This window comes from Neodiprion virginianus, chromosome 6 (genome assembly GCF_021901495.1).
Source record: "Neodiprion virginianus isolate iyNeoVirg1 chromosome 6, iyNeoVirg1.1, whole genome shotgun sequence".
NCBI lineage: Eukaryota > Metazoa > Arthropoda > Insecta > Hymenoptera > Diprionidae > Neodiprion > Neodiprion virginianus.
In genome coordinates, this window is record NC_060882.1 from 5,059,134 (window position 1) to 5,078,006 (window position 18,873).

The following is an 18,873-nucleotide window of genomic DNA, read 5'->3' on the forward strand; positions in this document are numbered from 1 at the left end:
TTTCCTTGCCCAGTACTGAAGCGCTGCCGAACAAACCCTCTTGCAGTCTATCCGACAGGGTTCAGGGATATTTGTTACAGACAGGGTTACGTCTCGAGATTACGGAGCGGGTAACTTCAGACAGCGGTAAGATCAAAGCGAAACGGAGCGAAGTTTGACCCGACACTCCTTTCTCATCTGTCTCGTCTTACAGTACAATTCCGATTACCTGTCTCCACACTTAAATTTTCCACACGTAAGATTTTATACCGTCCGGAGAGCGCCCGGAACTCAAAGAGACTTTCGATCAGACGGAAATACGTCGGAACTGTCGTTGAAAAGGCGAAGAATATTGAGGAAATCGAATTGAAAATTTTTCCATATTGGACGAAACGCGATTTTTTTGAGGCACGGATGCTAGATCAGGGCATAAAGATGGATAAATATTGCGTTACTTCCATAAATCGCAGCGATCACGAGTAGATCTAGTTGCGCGAATAAACGTCCGATCATTTTCTCCGTACTTGGAATTACCGTTCCGTTTGCCCCGAATTTGATCTCATGATTTCCGGGAATCGTTTCGCCGATAGAGTAGTTTGAAAACAAAGCTCGGCACGTCCTCGGTATCCGCGGTTCTTGCAACTTCCGTGAAAGTTTCACGGGATGAAGATCCATCCGAGGCGAGCAGCCTGACTTTACTCCATCCCAACGGGACTTCCGAATGATCGTTCCTCGTTCCAACTCTCAGAGATCCTGCAACCGCAGTAGGACACCTCGGGCTATTTCCGCTCGGACTTTATTAGCAGCTGGATTGAGGGGTGCGCAAGACCCTCGTTCGATGCTCCCGCGGGAAGCCGGGGAACAAACGTCCGATTCGAGAAACTGGGGGATCTTGTCAAAAAAAAAAAAAACAAAAAGAAAAAAACATTAAAAAAAGAGAAGAAAAATCGGGATGATCGCGTCGCGTTGTCCCGCAGCGATTGTTGGAGAAATCGCGACGATAGGTGTGAAATTAACGATTACGCGCGTACCGAATCCCAGTGTCCTTCTGGGTTTTTGTTACCACGTCCCTTTCAATGAACGGATCGAAGAAAAAACAAAAAGTAGAAGAAGACGGAGGAAAAACGGTAAAAAAAAAAAAAAATGAAACGGAAAAAAAATTTCCCTCCAAATGAAGTGCGGGATGAATTTTCTTCCTTTCGGAGCTTTATTCTCTCTCTGCGCAAGTTCTTATCCCGGCGACTCGATCATTTCTCACTCTGATAAAATCCCCGTCTTGAAATCCCCGCCCCTTTCATCGAGGGGAAAAACGGCGGGGGAGAGAATAAGGGAATCCGGGCTACGGGCAGTTGAGGAAAATTTTATTATTTATCAAGGGAAATCCACCGGGCGAACTTTCTTCCGGAGTTGTTCGTGCGTTCAGGTATATAAGGTAAGGTACCCACTTGGGTGTGCCTGCCGCCGCTCCAATTACTTATAGGCGAATCTCACAATTTGAGTGTTCAATTATTTGCTCCCCGCAGGTCTGTTTGTTTGTTTGATTCTCGTTTGCTCGTTTCTCTTGCGCCGTTGTTATCAATCCTCGAACGGAAACGAAGAAACAAAAAACAGAACAATAATTCAAATAAAACACAAAAGTATTTGTTCGACATTTTCGACGGCACGTGTGGAAAAATTTCTCCTACATTGTGAATCGGAGCTTCGAGTGTCGTGTGAAAAAAAATATATAATAACAACGTCCGTGTACACAATTACTGCTGCTGCATCCCCACGCAATATACGAACAAAATTCAAAGCTCGCTCGTGAGATTTTCCTCTATCCGAAGCTCTTATCTCGGACTCGGAGGAGTTTCCGCGATTTTCCTGTTTGCCAGAACCACCCCTGCAGTCGCGGCGTGCAAAACCGCAGAGCCTGGAACTTGTTGCTTCGTTGGGTATCTCGAGTCTAGACTCTGACGGAACTCCGTTGTACGGAAAGCTTCGCTGCGTCGTTCGCAATTTATCGGCGTGTACTTCGGAGGAGTTACAACCCGGAGACTGCGTTGCAACGGCGATACAAGGCAGTTTCCTATAATTTTCCCGCGGTGGACAAATTGTCCCGTAGTAGAGTGAAATAGCCGTTTTCAAATTGAAAGAACCGATCGAGTGATGTTCGCGGCAATTTCTTCGTCTTCTTCTCTGTTTTTTTTTTTTTTTTCATATTATCATTTTGCCGAAAAAAAAACAACGAACAATAAAATAAAAAATTTGCCACCGCGCGTCGGAAAACGGTCGTAAATAGCGGCCGTCTCGCGCTGCCGTATCTCTGTGGCGATAAATCGCGCGTGAGATATGTGAAATATATGCGGCATGGCAGGACGTTTCTTTCGCATTTTCACCCCGACGAGATGCGTTTGGGTCTGCAACCGGGCGTTACTCTGGCTCAATGTCCTGTCCTGGGTCCTCCAACTTACGTTTCGGGACAAACGAGCCGAGAATAAACGGAAAGGTCGTCAACGTCAAGGAAACCATCCGAGCGGAAACCGACGACGTCTGACGACCATTTTTGAAACGGACTCTCGTGCATTGTCCTCGGATCGAGAGGATTTTATGCATTTTATGTATATTGTTTCACAGCCGAGTTCCGTCGTCTTTGTCAGGTTGTTGTGCATGTTCTTGTACAAGTTAATTTCCTGCCTGAAATATTTTTATAACAGTATCAATTCTCTCGGTATAAATTTCTTTTGAATTACAGGCAATTACCTGTGTAATATACACATTATACGTCTACGGTAGAAAGAATCTTGGATTATTCTTCTGGAGATATTTTAACGAGAGAAGAATGTGACGCCAATTTCGGTACGAATAAACTTAAAATTTGAATTTGTATGAACTTGCAAAAATTTGGGACGTGATATTTCGTGTTTCAAGGGAACGGAACTCGTTCCTCAATTTTTTAATTCAATACTCTTTTATTTCCGGGTAAATGGTGTTAAAAAATAAAAAACAACAGCAACAAATCGTTGCGATTCCCAGATTAAAAATTTTCATCACCGCAGACTGCACTGCGCACGTATGTAGCAGGTACACATGTACGTCAACTGGAGAAAAACAAAATTCGCAAAAATTCTTCGTCGTTTATTTTTCGATTTCCAACGTTTTTTTTCGCCCCCTCCTCCTCTCCTCTCGTCATTTCGCACAGTACCTAGACATATCAGTCAACCCAAGCGAAGCTAAATACGCTAAGCGCGCGACGGCGGGGGATGTTTTTATACCAGTGTTAAAGTTTGCTTCTTTTTTTGGTTTTTGTTTTTTTTTTTTTGTTTTTTTGAAAACCTTGCGCGAGAATGAAGCTTTAGGACATGTACAAATGAAATGGCGTTTTTGGGTTTTCGCGGGGCGCGTTTTTCCGATTATTAGAAAATCTTTCAATTGGATTGAAAGCGCGCGAAGATTTCGTACGCGGGTGTTTATTTTCCATCGCACACATTAAACTACCCTTAAGATATATGTATAAAGCGCTCTGGCTGATCGTTACTTCGCAATCCCTTCCTCGTTGCAACGCCCCTGGTGTGAAAGATTTTTATCACTTATTTCTCACCCATGAATATACCTGTAATCCGTGATTCGTTATTATTTTTCGTTTTTTTTTTATTCTGCTGCGGTCGCTTCTTTTCACGCCCCGTGAGTCGGTTGTAATGGATATTTAATTTTCAAAAGGCGAGAAGAAATCGCTAAGCGAAGCTATTTAACCTAGCATTTGAATACACGTGGAAGCAATTTTATTTCCGGTTCGTCTTTTTCCCTCCTCTTCCTCATTCTTCTCTTTGCTATTCATTCGATTCTCCTTGGGTATATTTTTCTTCGAGCAAAGTATAATCTTTGTACGTTTTTTATTTCTTATACACTATAGACCGTATATCGTAGGGTCGTTTTATTCACCCGAGATTATATATCGGGAAAAAGTCTCACGTGAGATTTGAATGCCCGAAACGGCAATGCCGGCGATGTTTTCGGTATTATTTCGAAGATTAGAAAAAGTGACGAAACAAAAGTGAAAGAACGAAAGAAAAAAAAAAAGAAAAAGGATGGGAAATAATATTCTCATACACAAGACGCGTATGGAAAATATTCAAATTAATTTTTCCCTCGCCTCGCAAACGTATCACACTTATTCGCGAAGTATATTTGCAAAACGAATAAACCGCGAGAAGAATATATAAGTTAAAAAGTTACAAAAGAACTATGTTGCGAATTATTATACAGTCTTCCAGGGGCGAGTAAATAACTCTCGGTGCTAAAATAAATATTCCAAAGTATAACAGGGAGAGCTCGAGAAAACTGAGAAACTTAAGACAGAAAGTCTGGGAGCAATTTTTTAACTCTTGGGTGAAAAAATACCCCGCCACCCTCCGCCCCGGTGTATATTATGTAATCCAATTTTTTTTCTTCCCACTTCTCTCTTTCTTTTTACCTGTTTCTTTCTCGTTCTTAAACGCGGGTGAATTTACTTGTCAATTTTGTCTTTCTTTTTCTCCTCTCTCTCATAATTTATCTTCCCCAGCTTTTAGGTTTCAATTTTCCGGGCAATCTATAAATTGCTTCAAATTTTCCACCCACATTTCCATCAAAGTTTAACACAATCGGCGAAAGTTCAACCGCTCGGATAATACCGTACCCACGCTTTGGGGAGTTTAGACGTTATAAATCAGTTGGCAACTAGTTTCGCCACATCCCGTTTCGGAATCAGACGGAAACTTCGCAGTTCGGCCGGTTAGTATCGGGATACTCGGTGAGCGGAAACTTTTGAAGACCGCAATAATTTACGCGATATCGCAGAATAGCCGGTTCAATTGACCAATTGGCAACGAAAACACCCGGCATACGTCTCAAATTTCTTGGATCGCACGTCGCCTTACGTATGAATGGAAAATATTTTATTCATTCCTTGTTATGCATTCGCAATGAAACGATACAACTTGTACGCGTAGCGCGGTGAAAATTTATTATCTCGGGTGAAAACTCGCGGTTTTCTTTATCGCTGTCGGTGTGAAAAAATAGTTAAAAAATTGCAAGATTAATGAAATTTCTAAAAACTTGCAGCGATCCAAGCTTGAGTTATAAACTGTAAAATACACGTCGTCGCACAGCTAATATCGCTGTACGCGTACGACAAAAAAAGATACGTGGAAGTGATCGACGAAAACCGGTAACCGGAACAAAAAGGCAAATTGGAAACCAGCAATCGCGTTGGTAACGGTAATTGGATTCCTGGGGAAAATTAATGACCGCAGTTGCTGGCGAGGCGAAGAACTCGATGCCGAACTTGAAACCGGAGCGCCGAGCGATCGAATTTCCGCTGCTTTCTACCCGAATATCCTGGCGATTTTTTCTTTCTTTCTTTTTTTTTTTTTTTGAAGAAGGGAGGGGGGTGGTGGGTCACGTTGGTTAAAAATTCAGTGACCATTTCAGGGTAGAGTAGAAAAAAAAGGAGTAAAATATTGTCTCGAAATTGATTAAGGGCGGTTTTGTTGTATGCTCGTTTACACGCAGCTGCGGAATTTATATGCACAACGGTGAATTCACAGCACCCGACAACCGATTCATCTTACGCGAAGCGTGCGGAAACCGCCATTCGTCTCTTGATAATCCTTCCGCGTCGAGGCGAGAAAGCGAGAGTGAGACTATAGTCGGGCCGAATCCACCCGTCAGAAAGAGACGCCTCTCGCTCCCGGTTCGCTTGACGCCTGTTCCCGACAGCTCTCGTTGCGCCCCTGCATGTTTCCGCCCCCTCCCCGTTTCACGGGGGACAAATGATCCGCTGTGAGAGAGTGAGCTTAATTCCCGCCTCGTGGAAAATACCGTGAATTTTACTCTCTGGAATGATAATAATGAACTCGGACGAGTTGGCCTGATCGCGGCAGGTGGTCGTGAATAAGTGCATACTCGTTTCCCGCTTTGTTTCAAAAGCTCCCGTCATATCGAATGGACGGTGCGGACTTAATCAGCCCCCGGTGATATTAATTGCGTGAAAATTAAAGAAACGCAGGCAGCTTTCGATCCCTATTGTTTAAGATCGATCGTGACTAATTGAAAGTTTTACCGAGATTCATCTTTTTACATGAATTTCAGTTTCCTGCCACCGAGGAGAAACTATTTATTTATTCGATATTCTTTTGTTTCGTTTATTTATTTATCTTCGACACTTTTTCCACAGATTTTTTGAAATTATGTAACTGTGGCCGATACGGTTTACCCTTACGTAATTTCGTTCCGGAACCCGACGAAGGAATTTTTTTTTTTAATCAAGCGTCTCAGTTCGTAAAATCATATTTGAGAATAAGAAGACCGAATTCATTTTACAATGCACAATCAATTTACCAACTCACAGAACTAGGCTCTCTCTTTGTACTTAATTAGTGAATTTTTGAATACACCATGGACGATGTAAATGCGAACCATCCTCCACTTTTTCTTCGAAAACCAGCCAATCAAAGAAGCTCCTTGTTTGAGCGAAATATTCTTTTCACCAAAGCTTAAGACATGTACTTTCAAAATATTCCCCATTAGTTTCGAACATGCGGAGAGAAGCGAGCTTTACACACGCTTACATGTATAAGAACAAAAAGAGGTCTGGATCTGGAAAAATTTGTCGAAAATTTTTTCCCAAATTTAAATAACGGCGAATTTCTCACGAGGCGCTTAGTTTACTCACCAAATTGAGCAGATAAACGTTGGTCACGGTGCGCATCCTCTTGTTTTTTGCGAGAGTAATGACGACCAACAAGTTCCCGATGACAGCCAGGACGAATATCGTGGCATAGAGAGGAACTATCAATCCTTCGAGGAAGTCACCGCCGCCGGCAGCACCGGTACTCGATACCGTCGGCGAAACGGTTTCGTTGTACGTCGAGGTGACGGTTGAAAACCGGGTGATAGCCGTCGACGAAGGCTGGCCGAGGCTTAATTGTTGACCCAGCGGTATTCCGCGAACGATGGACGGGCCGAGATCGGAGCTGGAGAACCTTGGCGACGACATCGCGCTCCGTTTAATCGATTTTCACCCGGGGGAATCACCGCGGGAAGAGAATCGCGAGGTGATTAGAAAAAAAAAAAAAAAAACGATTTTTCCCGACCGTATTCGTCGCGCGCGAAGCGCCGATTAAATCCACAGTCGAGACTCGCGCGGTGCTGCTGCTGAAGGAGCGAAATACCGGGGGAAACAAAAAAAAAAACGAAAAGTAAAATGTGAAAAAAGAAAAGGTATTAAAGAAGCGAACTTTTACCACTCCGCGGATAGGAATTTAAAGGTTATTTTATACGACGTCCAGGGTCTTTTTGGGCCGATCTTCGGCTCCGTTTTCTTCGGCGCTTCGCTCCGAAATCCTCTTCAAGAACCTGAGAAAAACAACATATAATGTTATATTATTCTGCCGTTTTATTTATGTTTATTCTCGTTCTTTTTTAATCGTCTCACAACGGCCGGGGTGGGAAAAACCTGTCGATTTTACGCCTGCTCTGTGGTGTTTCTTTATTCTCTTTCTTTTCTTTTTTTTTTTTTTATTTTTTTCTTTCAAGAATACATTGTTCGCGAAATTTGTCTTCCATCCCTCTCGGCTGACGGAAAAAAACTGCGAGGTTACGCTATATCTTTCGAAATTGATTAAAAGATGGAAATAAATGTGATGTCTGAGCGGGATATTGGAAATGAGTGCTTGTTAATTTGCTGAAATTTATTCCATTCGATTCGCGTTTTCACGACCGATTAAACGAGCGTCGTGAAACGATTTTAGGGTAAGAAAAAAAAATGATGATTAGCGTAGTTGAAGTGGACGAATAGTTGGCCTGACAGTCCCGACCGCTTCCATGATTTGACATCTCGCGAGTTATACGTTCCATATGTTGATAACGGATTGGGCTGGCGTATATTTTTCTTTCCGAGTACAAGAATATCCATAATTCATTTTGTTTGAAAAATACAGGGTACTGCATAATATATTATTATACAAGACGATACACAATATCAGCTCGGCGCGCCACGCGTTCCACGAGCAACGTTTTTATTTAAAACATTTGTCATCGCCGGGGTAAAATACACAACGCCGAGATGAGAGATTCCACGGTCGCGTCGGTGGCGAGGCTTGTTTTTCTAATCGATAAGGGGAAGACGCCCCCAGACGTCTTTTTGACTCCGCAAAGTCAAGCCCGGGGCGCGTTTCTCGGCTCTTAATTTTTCGCCGACAGCCCTTACAGCCCGCCGCTAATTGTAAGTATACCGTAACGAAGGGCGCGGTACGACAACAGTCAACAAGTAGCGAACACCGAATCGCGTCGCGGGTGAAAAGAAACGACGGAAAAGCCCCGCCGGCTGGGAACGGAGACGAGAGAAAAGGGGGCGAGGGAGCTTTTCGCGAAGCTAACGAGACCGACTCTTTGCCTTTCGGGATCGCTCAGGATTAGCGTGCAGCCTCGCAAACGTTACTCTTCGTCTCGAGCGTTTTGGCTTCCTATCGCCCCGAGACGTTGACTGATTTCTGAAAAGTACGGGGGAAATGAAAGCGACAAACGAAGAAATGCGGAACAGGGATACAATGAAACGAAAATAGAATCCGCATCGAGGATACGAAATGTGGGAAAGCACTGGACATGTATCGGGCATTACACCGTCCGTAATTCTATTTATTTTTAAGTAGGGTGGGGAGCGTAGAAAAATATCGTCTTGCACCGAGTTTCAGATTATTTGGACCGCGAGATTGATTTTTACGGTTTCTTAAAACACGAATAACCAATCTTAGAATGAACAGCTCTAACCGATTAACTCTGAGATTTTCTCATGATTTCTTTGTTAAAAAACAAAAGTTTCGAGACCAAGGTTGAAATGGGTGAGCTTTTGGTTTAGAAACTACAGGGAAAACAATTAAATACGAATTTCAAAACTCCAAATTTATATTTGATTTGAATTCTCTCACTTCTTAATTACTTTTGTAGCCTCTTTTTTCGTGTTTGACAAAAAATAAAAAAACGTGATAAAAGTTGGAAGCCAATCAATTGGCGCTATTGATTCGAAAATGGGGTTTTCCTGTTTCGGGGAGAAATGGAAATTAAACCGATCGTCTTAAAAATCTGAAACTCGGTGAAAGATGTTCCTTTTGTATATTACACCATACTTGAATGTGACGAGGGTCGTACGCAGGTCGGTTCGGGGTTGAATGCCTGATATACACTAAAAACAAGGATAAACAAAAACCGTCGAGCTTCCTAAACTGATAGAGACATCGGAAAGTAGGTTCCCGTCGATGTAAGGTGTTGAATTACTCGAGAGAATTGCGTTATATCCAATTACCCCGGAACATCCCGCAGAGCTTTACGTGCCTCTAATTGCAAGCCTGCAGCTTGAATTTATCGCCGTTTCTTCGGCGCTCTTCACCGTATACAGCAAAGCGGAAAGTTATCGAGAGTCGGTCCGCCGGAGACGGCGATCGGTGAAAAATTATCGAGGGTCGAACGCGTGGCTCGAAACTTCCCGAGTGTAATTCGAGGGAGGCTCGAGTGTCAAGGGCCGCGTGTCTGCACACAGGGCGAGTTAACGTCGCCCTCGCGACACTTTGACGAAGACTAATTACCGTAATTCAAATACGCGAAGCGTCGCCGTCTCAGCCAAGGATCAAGGTCGACTGCTCGCGGGAACATCAATCAAAAAATGATAAGGAAGGGTCGATTTCCGGGCGCGAATTCGATCGGACCGGATGCAGTTCACCGGCGGTGAAAAATAGCCCTCGCATTTTTCACCCTCTTAGTTACGAATCTACCCACCATAAAACCGTCGCCACGGGGGTGGAATTCCGACATTCCCGAATTAAATGAAAATCCGGAAATCAGTTTCCCGGCTCGTCTCGCCATTTCCCTACAGTTTGCACTCCGTTCGGATCCCCGGTCAATCGGGGGTCGACTCGAATCGCCCTCCGGGCGGATCCCGTGCTACCTTCATCCCCAACCCTTGACCCGGAATCACGATTCGTTGCCCGCCCTTGGTAGCACGGCTCACTTCGTTAACCCGCGACGAATCTCGCTGCAGCGCCTATCTACCAAGCGGCTAATTTGCGGGGCTACACCTGTGCATACACATGCGTAAAACGCGCATACGTACAAGACCAGCCACGTGCCAAGAATCGTTTGCGTACGTGTGAAAATCGAGGCTGGAGGGATGGTTGAGAAAAAAATTGCGGTTACGGGAGAAAGGGGTGAAAACGTTCTAATTTAATGAGACGATCCCGCACCGAGGGGAACGAAATTATCCTGTTCGTTATACCGAATGTTGCCAATTTCTTTTTATCCTGGGAAACGGAGGGGGGGAGGGGGGGGCGAATGGAGGGAAAAACAAACACACGTTCCTTCGAAGTTTCTCGTTGACCGAGCTACAGGTGGGCAAACTTCGTTGCGATATAATTTTATCTGCAGGGCAGTTTCTCCGACGGTTTTGTTCGATCAGAATTGACCAATATAAATACGCCGTCGTTTCTACGGGAGATACAATCCTGAATTTTCAATTTTATTTCAGGCCGCAATCTAGCCTTAAAGTATATAGTGCGAAATCCCCGACGAGAGGAAAACCGATTCAATTATACATCAAAAGCATGCACTCCAAGCGAGATTAATTCCTCGGGCGCAAACGTTACGCAAATAAATTACGCCGTTTTCGAGGGAACCCCCTAACCGCTGGAATAATTTCACTCTCATCGTTCTTCGCTCGGATAAATTTTTGACGAATATTTAATACCGGCTCTGCTGCAATCTAATCCCCGATTTCGACCCGGACTGATTTGGAAATTTTTGCACCCCGAGTTGAAGGTGGAGTCACGCTTTGCAATTACTGGTACAGAAATGAAATAAATTGTACACGGAGGGAAAGGTTTATTTCAATAATGTTTTTCCTTGTAAAAGAAAAAGTTTGCTTTATTTATCTTTTGTTTCCTTGCGGGAACAAATATTGAGTTACCGCAAGTAAGATATCAGTTTTCGTCAGCCGATGAAACATCTCTGTCGATTTAATGAAAACTTTTCCAACAGTCTCTGACAGGTGTGGGAAATGTTGGAAAGATTCAGCAACTCTTAAAACTCATTATTACAAGCATAACTGCTTCCAAGTATGATTTCTTGTTTCGGAATTTTTAGGGAAAGAACTGATTTATCGAGTGCCTTTCCATTACTGCATAAGATGGGGGAGGGTGAGAGAGAGAGAGAGAGAGAGATTTATTCTCCCCATCCTGTTTATCGCTTTACCGCCGGGTGGCTGACACCGGGGGGATAATAATACATATATAATGTGTTTTACAAAAAGTGTTAGCGATCCATAGCGAAACGGATGGCGGGTATACGCGAGAGGGAGAGCTTTTCAGCATCCTGTTGGGGATGCAAAAACAGCCTTCACATGCGGATGATAGATGCGCGCGTATATATCCGGCAATTTGATATCGGTATAATGGCCGGAAGGTATGTAAAAAGAAACCGCTTATGTCACCGCGTCATTCCTCCCCCCCCCCCCCTTCAGGTGCTGTGCAGCACACATGTCCGCAATTTCGATCGAACGGGAGCCGTTTGACTTCGAGCCGAGGTGAGAAGTCTCACCGCCGCAAATGATTTTCTAAAAAACATGTCGAACGTATTTGAAAAGATTTTTTTCATAATTAAATTAACCCGTCTTGTCTACCATTGTTGCATTACGTGGAATTCATTCCGGGATCGTATATTTTCTAGCGTGCGGAAACTCCGCAATTAAATTCATTAACGAGAAAGGCGTGATACGAGCCTTTCAGTTACATTGCAGACTTTGTTTTTCATCGTTTCTTTTTCTTTTTTTTTTTTTTTTTTGATTGTTTTATTTATTTATCTTTTACTTTTTCCCTTTTCACGTAATGCCAAGGTCTGACGTGACCGTGAAGATTTTTGCTTTACGATATATCCGCTCTTCAGAATCCTGCGGAATTATATATAATACAAGTACTTGAGAATTTTTACTGTATACACGTACAAATGGGCATGTATATGCATGTATGTATGTATGCGTAAGTGCCCTGAAGGAGGACGTAAATAAAGAAGCTGCGCCCGAGATTTAAAAATTTATTTGGAATAAAGGAGAAAAAAAACAAAAAAACAACAAGAAAGAATAATGAAAAGAAAAATTAAATAAAGTGGGTAAGAGAAAAATTAGATCCCGGCATATATTTTCCCACTTTCCAGTATAATGCCTGTGCAAAAAGCGTGAAATAGCAGCTGCAAGGACCCCGGGATTATTTTCAGCGAAGCGGAGCGATGTGTATCTAAATATATTGGGAATCGGTGAAACGACGGATCGAGGAGCTCGTTACTTTCTTTTCGAGGGACGAGCGTCGCGACGCGGTGCGTCGAACCGACACGGCAATGGCCTCTTAAATTCCTGCGATTTGACGGCTTGCCTTGTACCGGGGCAGGGTTGAAATTCCGAATTTTGAAAAGTTCCGAAAACGACAAAGCCGAAATTTTTTCGTGACGAAACTTGAAGTAAACAAATCAAACTTTGACAAAACATCAAAGTTTCGAATGGTCCGAAACCCAACGCTCAAAGTTCCGAAAGTGTAAAATTCCGGAAGGACAAAATGCCGAGAGGGCGTAACTCCGATAAGTCAAAGTTTCGAAAGAGCGGAAATGAGAAAATAGAAAAATCTGAAATATCGAAATTCTGAATGATCGAAGATTTTCAGTTTTCCGGTTTTGTACACCCACTCGTTGAGTGAACTACCGCTGTGTGAGGATATTTTAAGTTTCGAAATTTTACTCTATCGTAACTTGAATTTTCGAAATCTTACATTTCGGAACATTGAGCCGTCGGATTTCCGACCACTCGAAACTTTGTTGTTCCGTCAAAGTTTGATGTCATTGCTTCAAGTTTCGCTAAAAAATAATTGGGAATTAGGCGCTATCGAAACTTTTCAAATTCAGAACTTCAACACCGCCACCTTATACCTTACTCGCAAAATTTTCACGTCGAGTGCGCGAGAAGGAACGAAACCGCGATCGGGACTCGGGCAAAAAGGATTCGAGACTCGATTAGTATCGTCGACCTATGGACGTAATACACTCATCGAATCTTAACGCTGCGCGCTGCTCGGCTCATGACGGCGGCTTTTTACGCCATTATACTCACTATCGCGATGATTTTCTTCGCCCGACCTTCGCTAATAGCGAGGCAGCTTCGGTTCGCAGAAGTATGAGAAGAGACGGGAGAAAAAACGGAAGGGAAAAACTCCGCAATGGCATATCTCCGTCATAACGATCTCGAGTCCAATTACCCGAGTGAATGGCTGTAATTACGTCGTTGTCCTGTGACGCGATATACGTTGAAAAAGAGAGTCGAAGGGGAGAAAAAAAAAAGCACACACACACACACACCCTCACGCACAGCCCTCATCTTTTTTACCCGGCCAATTTTTACCGATCGAAAGCTCACCCTCCCGACCCAACATCGAATTCACGCATGATCGATTGCTCGCTGGATCGGATAACGGTGAACAATACCGAATTAAACGATTCTTGGATGATTCCAGTTACATACCTGTATGCGTTGATAGTTTGATAGAAGCAAATCAAACGATATTCGCTTCACGTTTTGGCTCTAATTAATTGTTATTCCACTCCGCATATTAATGCCGCGGTATAAAATTTGCCCGACGGTACGTCGCAAATTTCCTGAATTTATTTAACTTTTTAATTCTATTTGTTGAATTCCACACGAAATAATTTAATCTCATTGGACTTGAAAACACTCGGCAGATACGCGTCACTTCACTCAAAGTATTAATTTCTCGTTACCTCCGCAAAATGGCGAGTAATCTTGGAAAATTTAAGAGAGTTTTACCGATTCTATGAAATTATTTCGCGCAACGGTGCGAAATAAATATGTAACATTATACAGACGCAATTGTGTAATATAATTTCACCAAAGAAATAGAACTCGGGTCGTCTGGTAGAAATTATCAATTTCTTGAATTGTGGAAGTAATGAAACATTTCTTCGCGTCCAATAGAATCTTTTTTATAATCAAATTGTATCAAATTCAAATTATTTCGCAGAATCACAACCAGGGAATTAATATTCTTCTCGGTACAATGTTGTATAGGTACTCAAATCGGTGACCTTATTATACGTATACTCAAACAATATTCACGTAGCTAATGGATAAACAATACGGTGAATGGAGAATCGAGTATGAAAAACAACGAATATCGGCTATTTTCCATAAAAAAAAACAAAAACTTTCCCGCAATCGAATTCTCAATCTCCTCAGTTTATTCTGATTCGCGAATTGTTTATTCCGATTGTATTTTCTCTCGTCTTTCCGCTTTACTTACTCACAGATACGGTATAACGATTCTTGCGTTACTTCCGCTAGATCAGCGTGGACAAAGTTTCTTCGCGAGATATTCACAACCGGGAATATTTCAAGTTAGATCACGAAAAGTATTCGTTCTCCATGATTAATTCAACGATTTCAATTTGTCGGTGGTATTTTTTTTTAAATACAACGAAAAATTGTTTTTTTGCAAACCTCTGAACACCTCCGCCAAAAGAGTGACCCGCTTAATTTCCACAAATTGAGATGTTGTTTCGATTCATCTGGATTTCGCGAGTCTTGGTGAAGGTTCTTTGGAGCTAAGCTTTCGCCGGAGACTTTGGCCAATTATTTTATAATTTTCGTCGACAAATCCGCGAGGATTATTGAATATATATTATATACAACCGAGTCGGGGGTTTGATTAATGTGGGTCGTTTATATTCTATTAATTTACCGCAAAGTGTTCATTGTACGTAATGTACATTATCGCCCCGTTCAATGCCTCGTTAATCAAATTATCGTTAAGGCAATATCCACGCGCAGAGCGCACCGTTTTTGCACCATGGGTATGTTATAATACTGCCAACGAGCTTGTCCTATTTTTTTTTCTCCTTCCCCTTCGTCCCTTATTGCAGTTTGAATTTTGGAGGAAGTTTGAAATTGAACATCGTGCTTCTCAATAATTTGTGTGCAAATCATGCGATTGGAAAATTGATTCCGTGCTTTTTCTCACCGAAGGTAAAATGCGTGATGAATTAAAAACGTAACGTGACTACAAATGATAATTTCGTATCGTTGATATAAATTTCTCGCTGCTAATCCGTAATTGCAAAGATACGTGCGGTTAAGGTAATTCGCTTGCTCGTTTATCAAAGCTGCCACACAGTGATTGAATAATACATGACGATTGTTATTCTGGCCGCGTAATTATTCACTCCTGTTTAAATTTTCAAGGGCGGAAATTTTTACGCATCGAGTGGATAAGCGAACGATTATGTATATTTTCGTTAATTACGATAATGAATATGAAACGAGACAAGAGAAACGGTGGAATATATAATCACAGCTTTTATTTCATGTCCTCGGTCCAGTGTGTCGACGTAATAATGTACAGATAATATCATAGATTGGAACAACAGTGCGAGCTACTTTCCGTAAAATGGCACGATCTAAAGTTTGAGATATTTTAAAAGACTCGAAGGTCGGCGTGTTGTTCTTTTATCAACACTACTATTGTTATGTTTCGAGTTACGAACGAATACACACGATAAGACCTTACAATTCCGTAAATTTATTTCAGCAATAAGCGAAGATAATAATTGGAGGGTTAAAGGTAGACATAAATTCTAAAAATGCGTCAATAAATTTAGAGTAAATCGTAAATCCGGAGTTACGTGTTCTCTCGCACCGGGCGAATGCTACGGTGCTCCTATTATACATGTATATGTATACATGTTACGTGTACACGTGTAAACTCTCGGTGAGAATTTCATTTTATTTCATTATTTATATACCCCGCTTCTATTTCGATTAGTTTTTCTTTCATTTTTCCACAATTTTTTTCAAACGAGAAATAAGCGTAGAGAAGGGGAGAAAGAGCGAGTGGAACCCTCGGCCATAATTCTCTTTAATTGGATTATTTCTCTCAGAGACTCAACTCTCCTCGCCGGAGCATGAAGCGACTCGCAAAACCGTTGAGAAAATTTACTCCGGTTCGAGATTTCGCGAATCCCGTAGCTGACAGCGGAAATCGCATTAAACGTCAATTATTCCCCCCGCAATCGGCCGCCAAAAGACGTCGCCTCGTGTAATACATTGTACAACTTGAATTATATCCCCGATATTTTTCACCTCGTGCGAATTTCCGAAGCGTCATTGGCTTCCGGTTTTTTTCCCCCGACAATTTTTTACCACCCAGCTTTCGAACCTCCGGTAAAATCGACGTTGAATGTATCGCGGTTCGCGGGTCAATCGGATAAATTCGTGACGGCATACGCGCTGCGTCTAGGCTGCGAAATCTGGCCCGGGTGATTAATAGATCGGCGTTCGGCTGGGCGCGCCCAACTTTTTGCCGCGCCTTCGAAATATCGCACCGGCGAAACAGTTGCGGCCAATGGGAACGAAGGACGAGAAAGCGGGAAGTTTCGAGAGCGTTGAAGAAAATACATATAAGACGATGCAGGGCTCCGTTTTCTCGGTTATTATTTCTCCGCGACGGGAACGACGACGTCCGAAAGTTTGCGAAAATATTGACGCGCCGCGAGCCGCAGTCGTAAAGCGCTGCCGCGATTGTTAATAAGGGATTTTCGCCGGGTTCGTCGCTTCGCTTCGCTTCCAATTATCCCCCGGGAACTCGCGAATCGCGTGACAAGACCGGATCGAAACATCCCTCCTCCCCAACCCCCAGACGCGATATCGCTCACAATCAGTTACGAGTGATGTTCCTATGCCGGCGGGGCTCCAATTACTCAAATCGCATCGGCTGACCTCATCGTCACTCTTACTACTGCCCCGAAGTCACCTTAAAAACGCGACGATACACCGAAACACAACCTCGAACCAACGGGCATCTCATTATTCGGCTCGCTCATCCACAAATTTCCGACACAATGACAAATGCGACGAAAAAGCTGGATAAAAAAATAACGTCTCCACCGAACTCTGCCACCCCCCGATATTCTCCCTAAATTCGTGTCGCTGAATGGGAAGAAATAATGTTATACAACGCAAATTATTCATACCTCGATGCGTTGAGATGCGACGAAGTCGTAGTTACGTACATATAATACGCCTACTTCGTTGTCAGTGACGATCATAAACCGATGTACAAGTAAATAACCAAATGACTGAAAATGAATTTGATGCACCCTCTAGGTACGTGAAATGCAACAATTTTAAGGTAATACTTGTACAGATTTTCCACGGTTTTTTCCCCTTACCTACGGGAAAATCGTGAAAAGGTCGGCCTGAAAGCCGGATATGGAAGTTAAAAGTTCGACTTGAAGAGGAACGATACGAGTCTAAGCGACGGAAGTAAATCGGGGATATATTTTTGAACGGAGGGCTCAATGCCACGTTAATTATATAAACTTTCCGCTGCTAGGGAATTGATATCTATATTTGCGCATGAGAATAAGTAAGTACGTACATTGTATGTATAACTGTGTACAATGTTTAAAAAAAGTTATTCCGATTCTGGGTGATCGCTCAGCATTTCGTATTCTGCATTCCTCTTTCATATTGTACAGATTATAAGCTGTCGAGTAGCCCCTCGTCTCCGATAGTCCTTCCTTCTCTTACGAGGAGCCGTGAAAGGAGATTAGCTCCGTGGCTAAAGCTCCTCGTTTTTGTACCACCCTTAACTTCGCGGTCTAATTAGCTCTGCGTTCATCGATTGTGCTTACGATAAGTCGCGGCGTGAAACTGCAGCGCAAACGAATTTTGCTTGATGAGATCAGAGAGAGGGAGTGAAGAAAAAAGTCAAGATAATTGTCTAAAAACTCACCAAAATTTTGCCGAGATTCGCATAGTCACTGGTATTGCCGGGGAAATGTTTGGAATAGTAAAAATCGAGCCAGGATTACGTGATGAGTAATTTACCGTCGTCCGTAAAACTTTCGATTGATTCTTGGATCGGTTCTGTGGATGAAATATATTCGGCGGTATTATAATATGATAATTTTCAATGATTGAAAGGCAAAAGTTTGAATTTGCGGGAATAAACTTCACGCCGATTAGATAACCGCTCGTGTATTAATTGTCATAGCCAATAAAACTGAGCCGCACGCGATTATAGAATCCGCACGATTTCGAAAGTTTGAAAACTGTGTGAACGCGAACCAGTATTAAACTTTGAGAATATTTCCTAGCCGATAAAGCGCGGCGCGAGCAAACTTTACATGGGTTAAACTTTTCTCGCTAGAGAAGTATAGTGAGGAAAGAAAAAATTTTTCGCGGGGATAAATTTTACCGTGGAGAACGAGGCGAGTGGCTTGAAGGGGTTCTGCAGACGAACCGCGAAAATTGCGCATCTCGAAACAGGATGAGAGTGAGAAAGAGAAAAGACAGAGGAAAAGAGAGACAGAGACAAAAACGGAGAGGAAAGATGCGCTCGATGCTCTCGGATCTTCGAAAACAAACTCAAACCCGTATGAAATCCATTTATTTATATATCTCGGGAGGTGATCCCGAGGTTCGGCGACGCGCGCCCGGCGATTCTGAAGCGGCGACTGAGCTGGCGTCGCGACGCTTCGCGTCGACCCGCTGAGCACGCTTTCGTAAGCCGGCTCATTCATCCCCGCGTGCCGAGAGCTGCTCCGCCGTCCCGCGCCCCGTTCACCCCTTCTTCCGAATCCCAGCCTCCCCGGCGTCGCCGGCGCCGCGACGCCCCGATAAGATAAGGGAAATAAGAGCCCACGTCCTGCAAGGGTTGCCCGGGTTGACGGGATGTGTCGTAGTATCGAAAACGACGAGTCTTCGCGCCGTTAACCGCGTCCGCGATCGTCTCGTCAACTTCGACCCCGGAAAAAGAGGAAAAAAACATAAAA

General features: G+C 43.1%; 1 protein-coding gene across 2 annotated transcripts in view; it reads right to left on the bottom strand.

The window, feature by feature from the left end:
- The window catches only part of LOC124308257 (cholecystokinin receptor type A-like), a 42,321-nt gene extending 24,129 nt beyond the window's left edge, over positions 1 to 18,192 (bottom strand). For both annotated transcript variants that reach the window (XM_046770826.1, XM_046770825.1), the window contains exons 1-2: positions 17,832 to 18,192; positions 6,674 to 7,356 (exon numbers count right to left, since the gene is read on the bottom strand). In XM_046770826.1, coding sequence (XP_046626782.1) covers positions 6,674 to 6,997 — 324 coding nt within the window. In that variant the 5' untranslated portion in view covers positions 6,998 to 7,356; positions 17,832 to 18,192. The remainder of the gene's footprint in view (positions 1 to 6,673; positions 7,357 to 17,831) is intronic.
- Between the last annotated feature and the right edge of the window lie 681 nt (positions 18,193 to 18,873).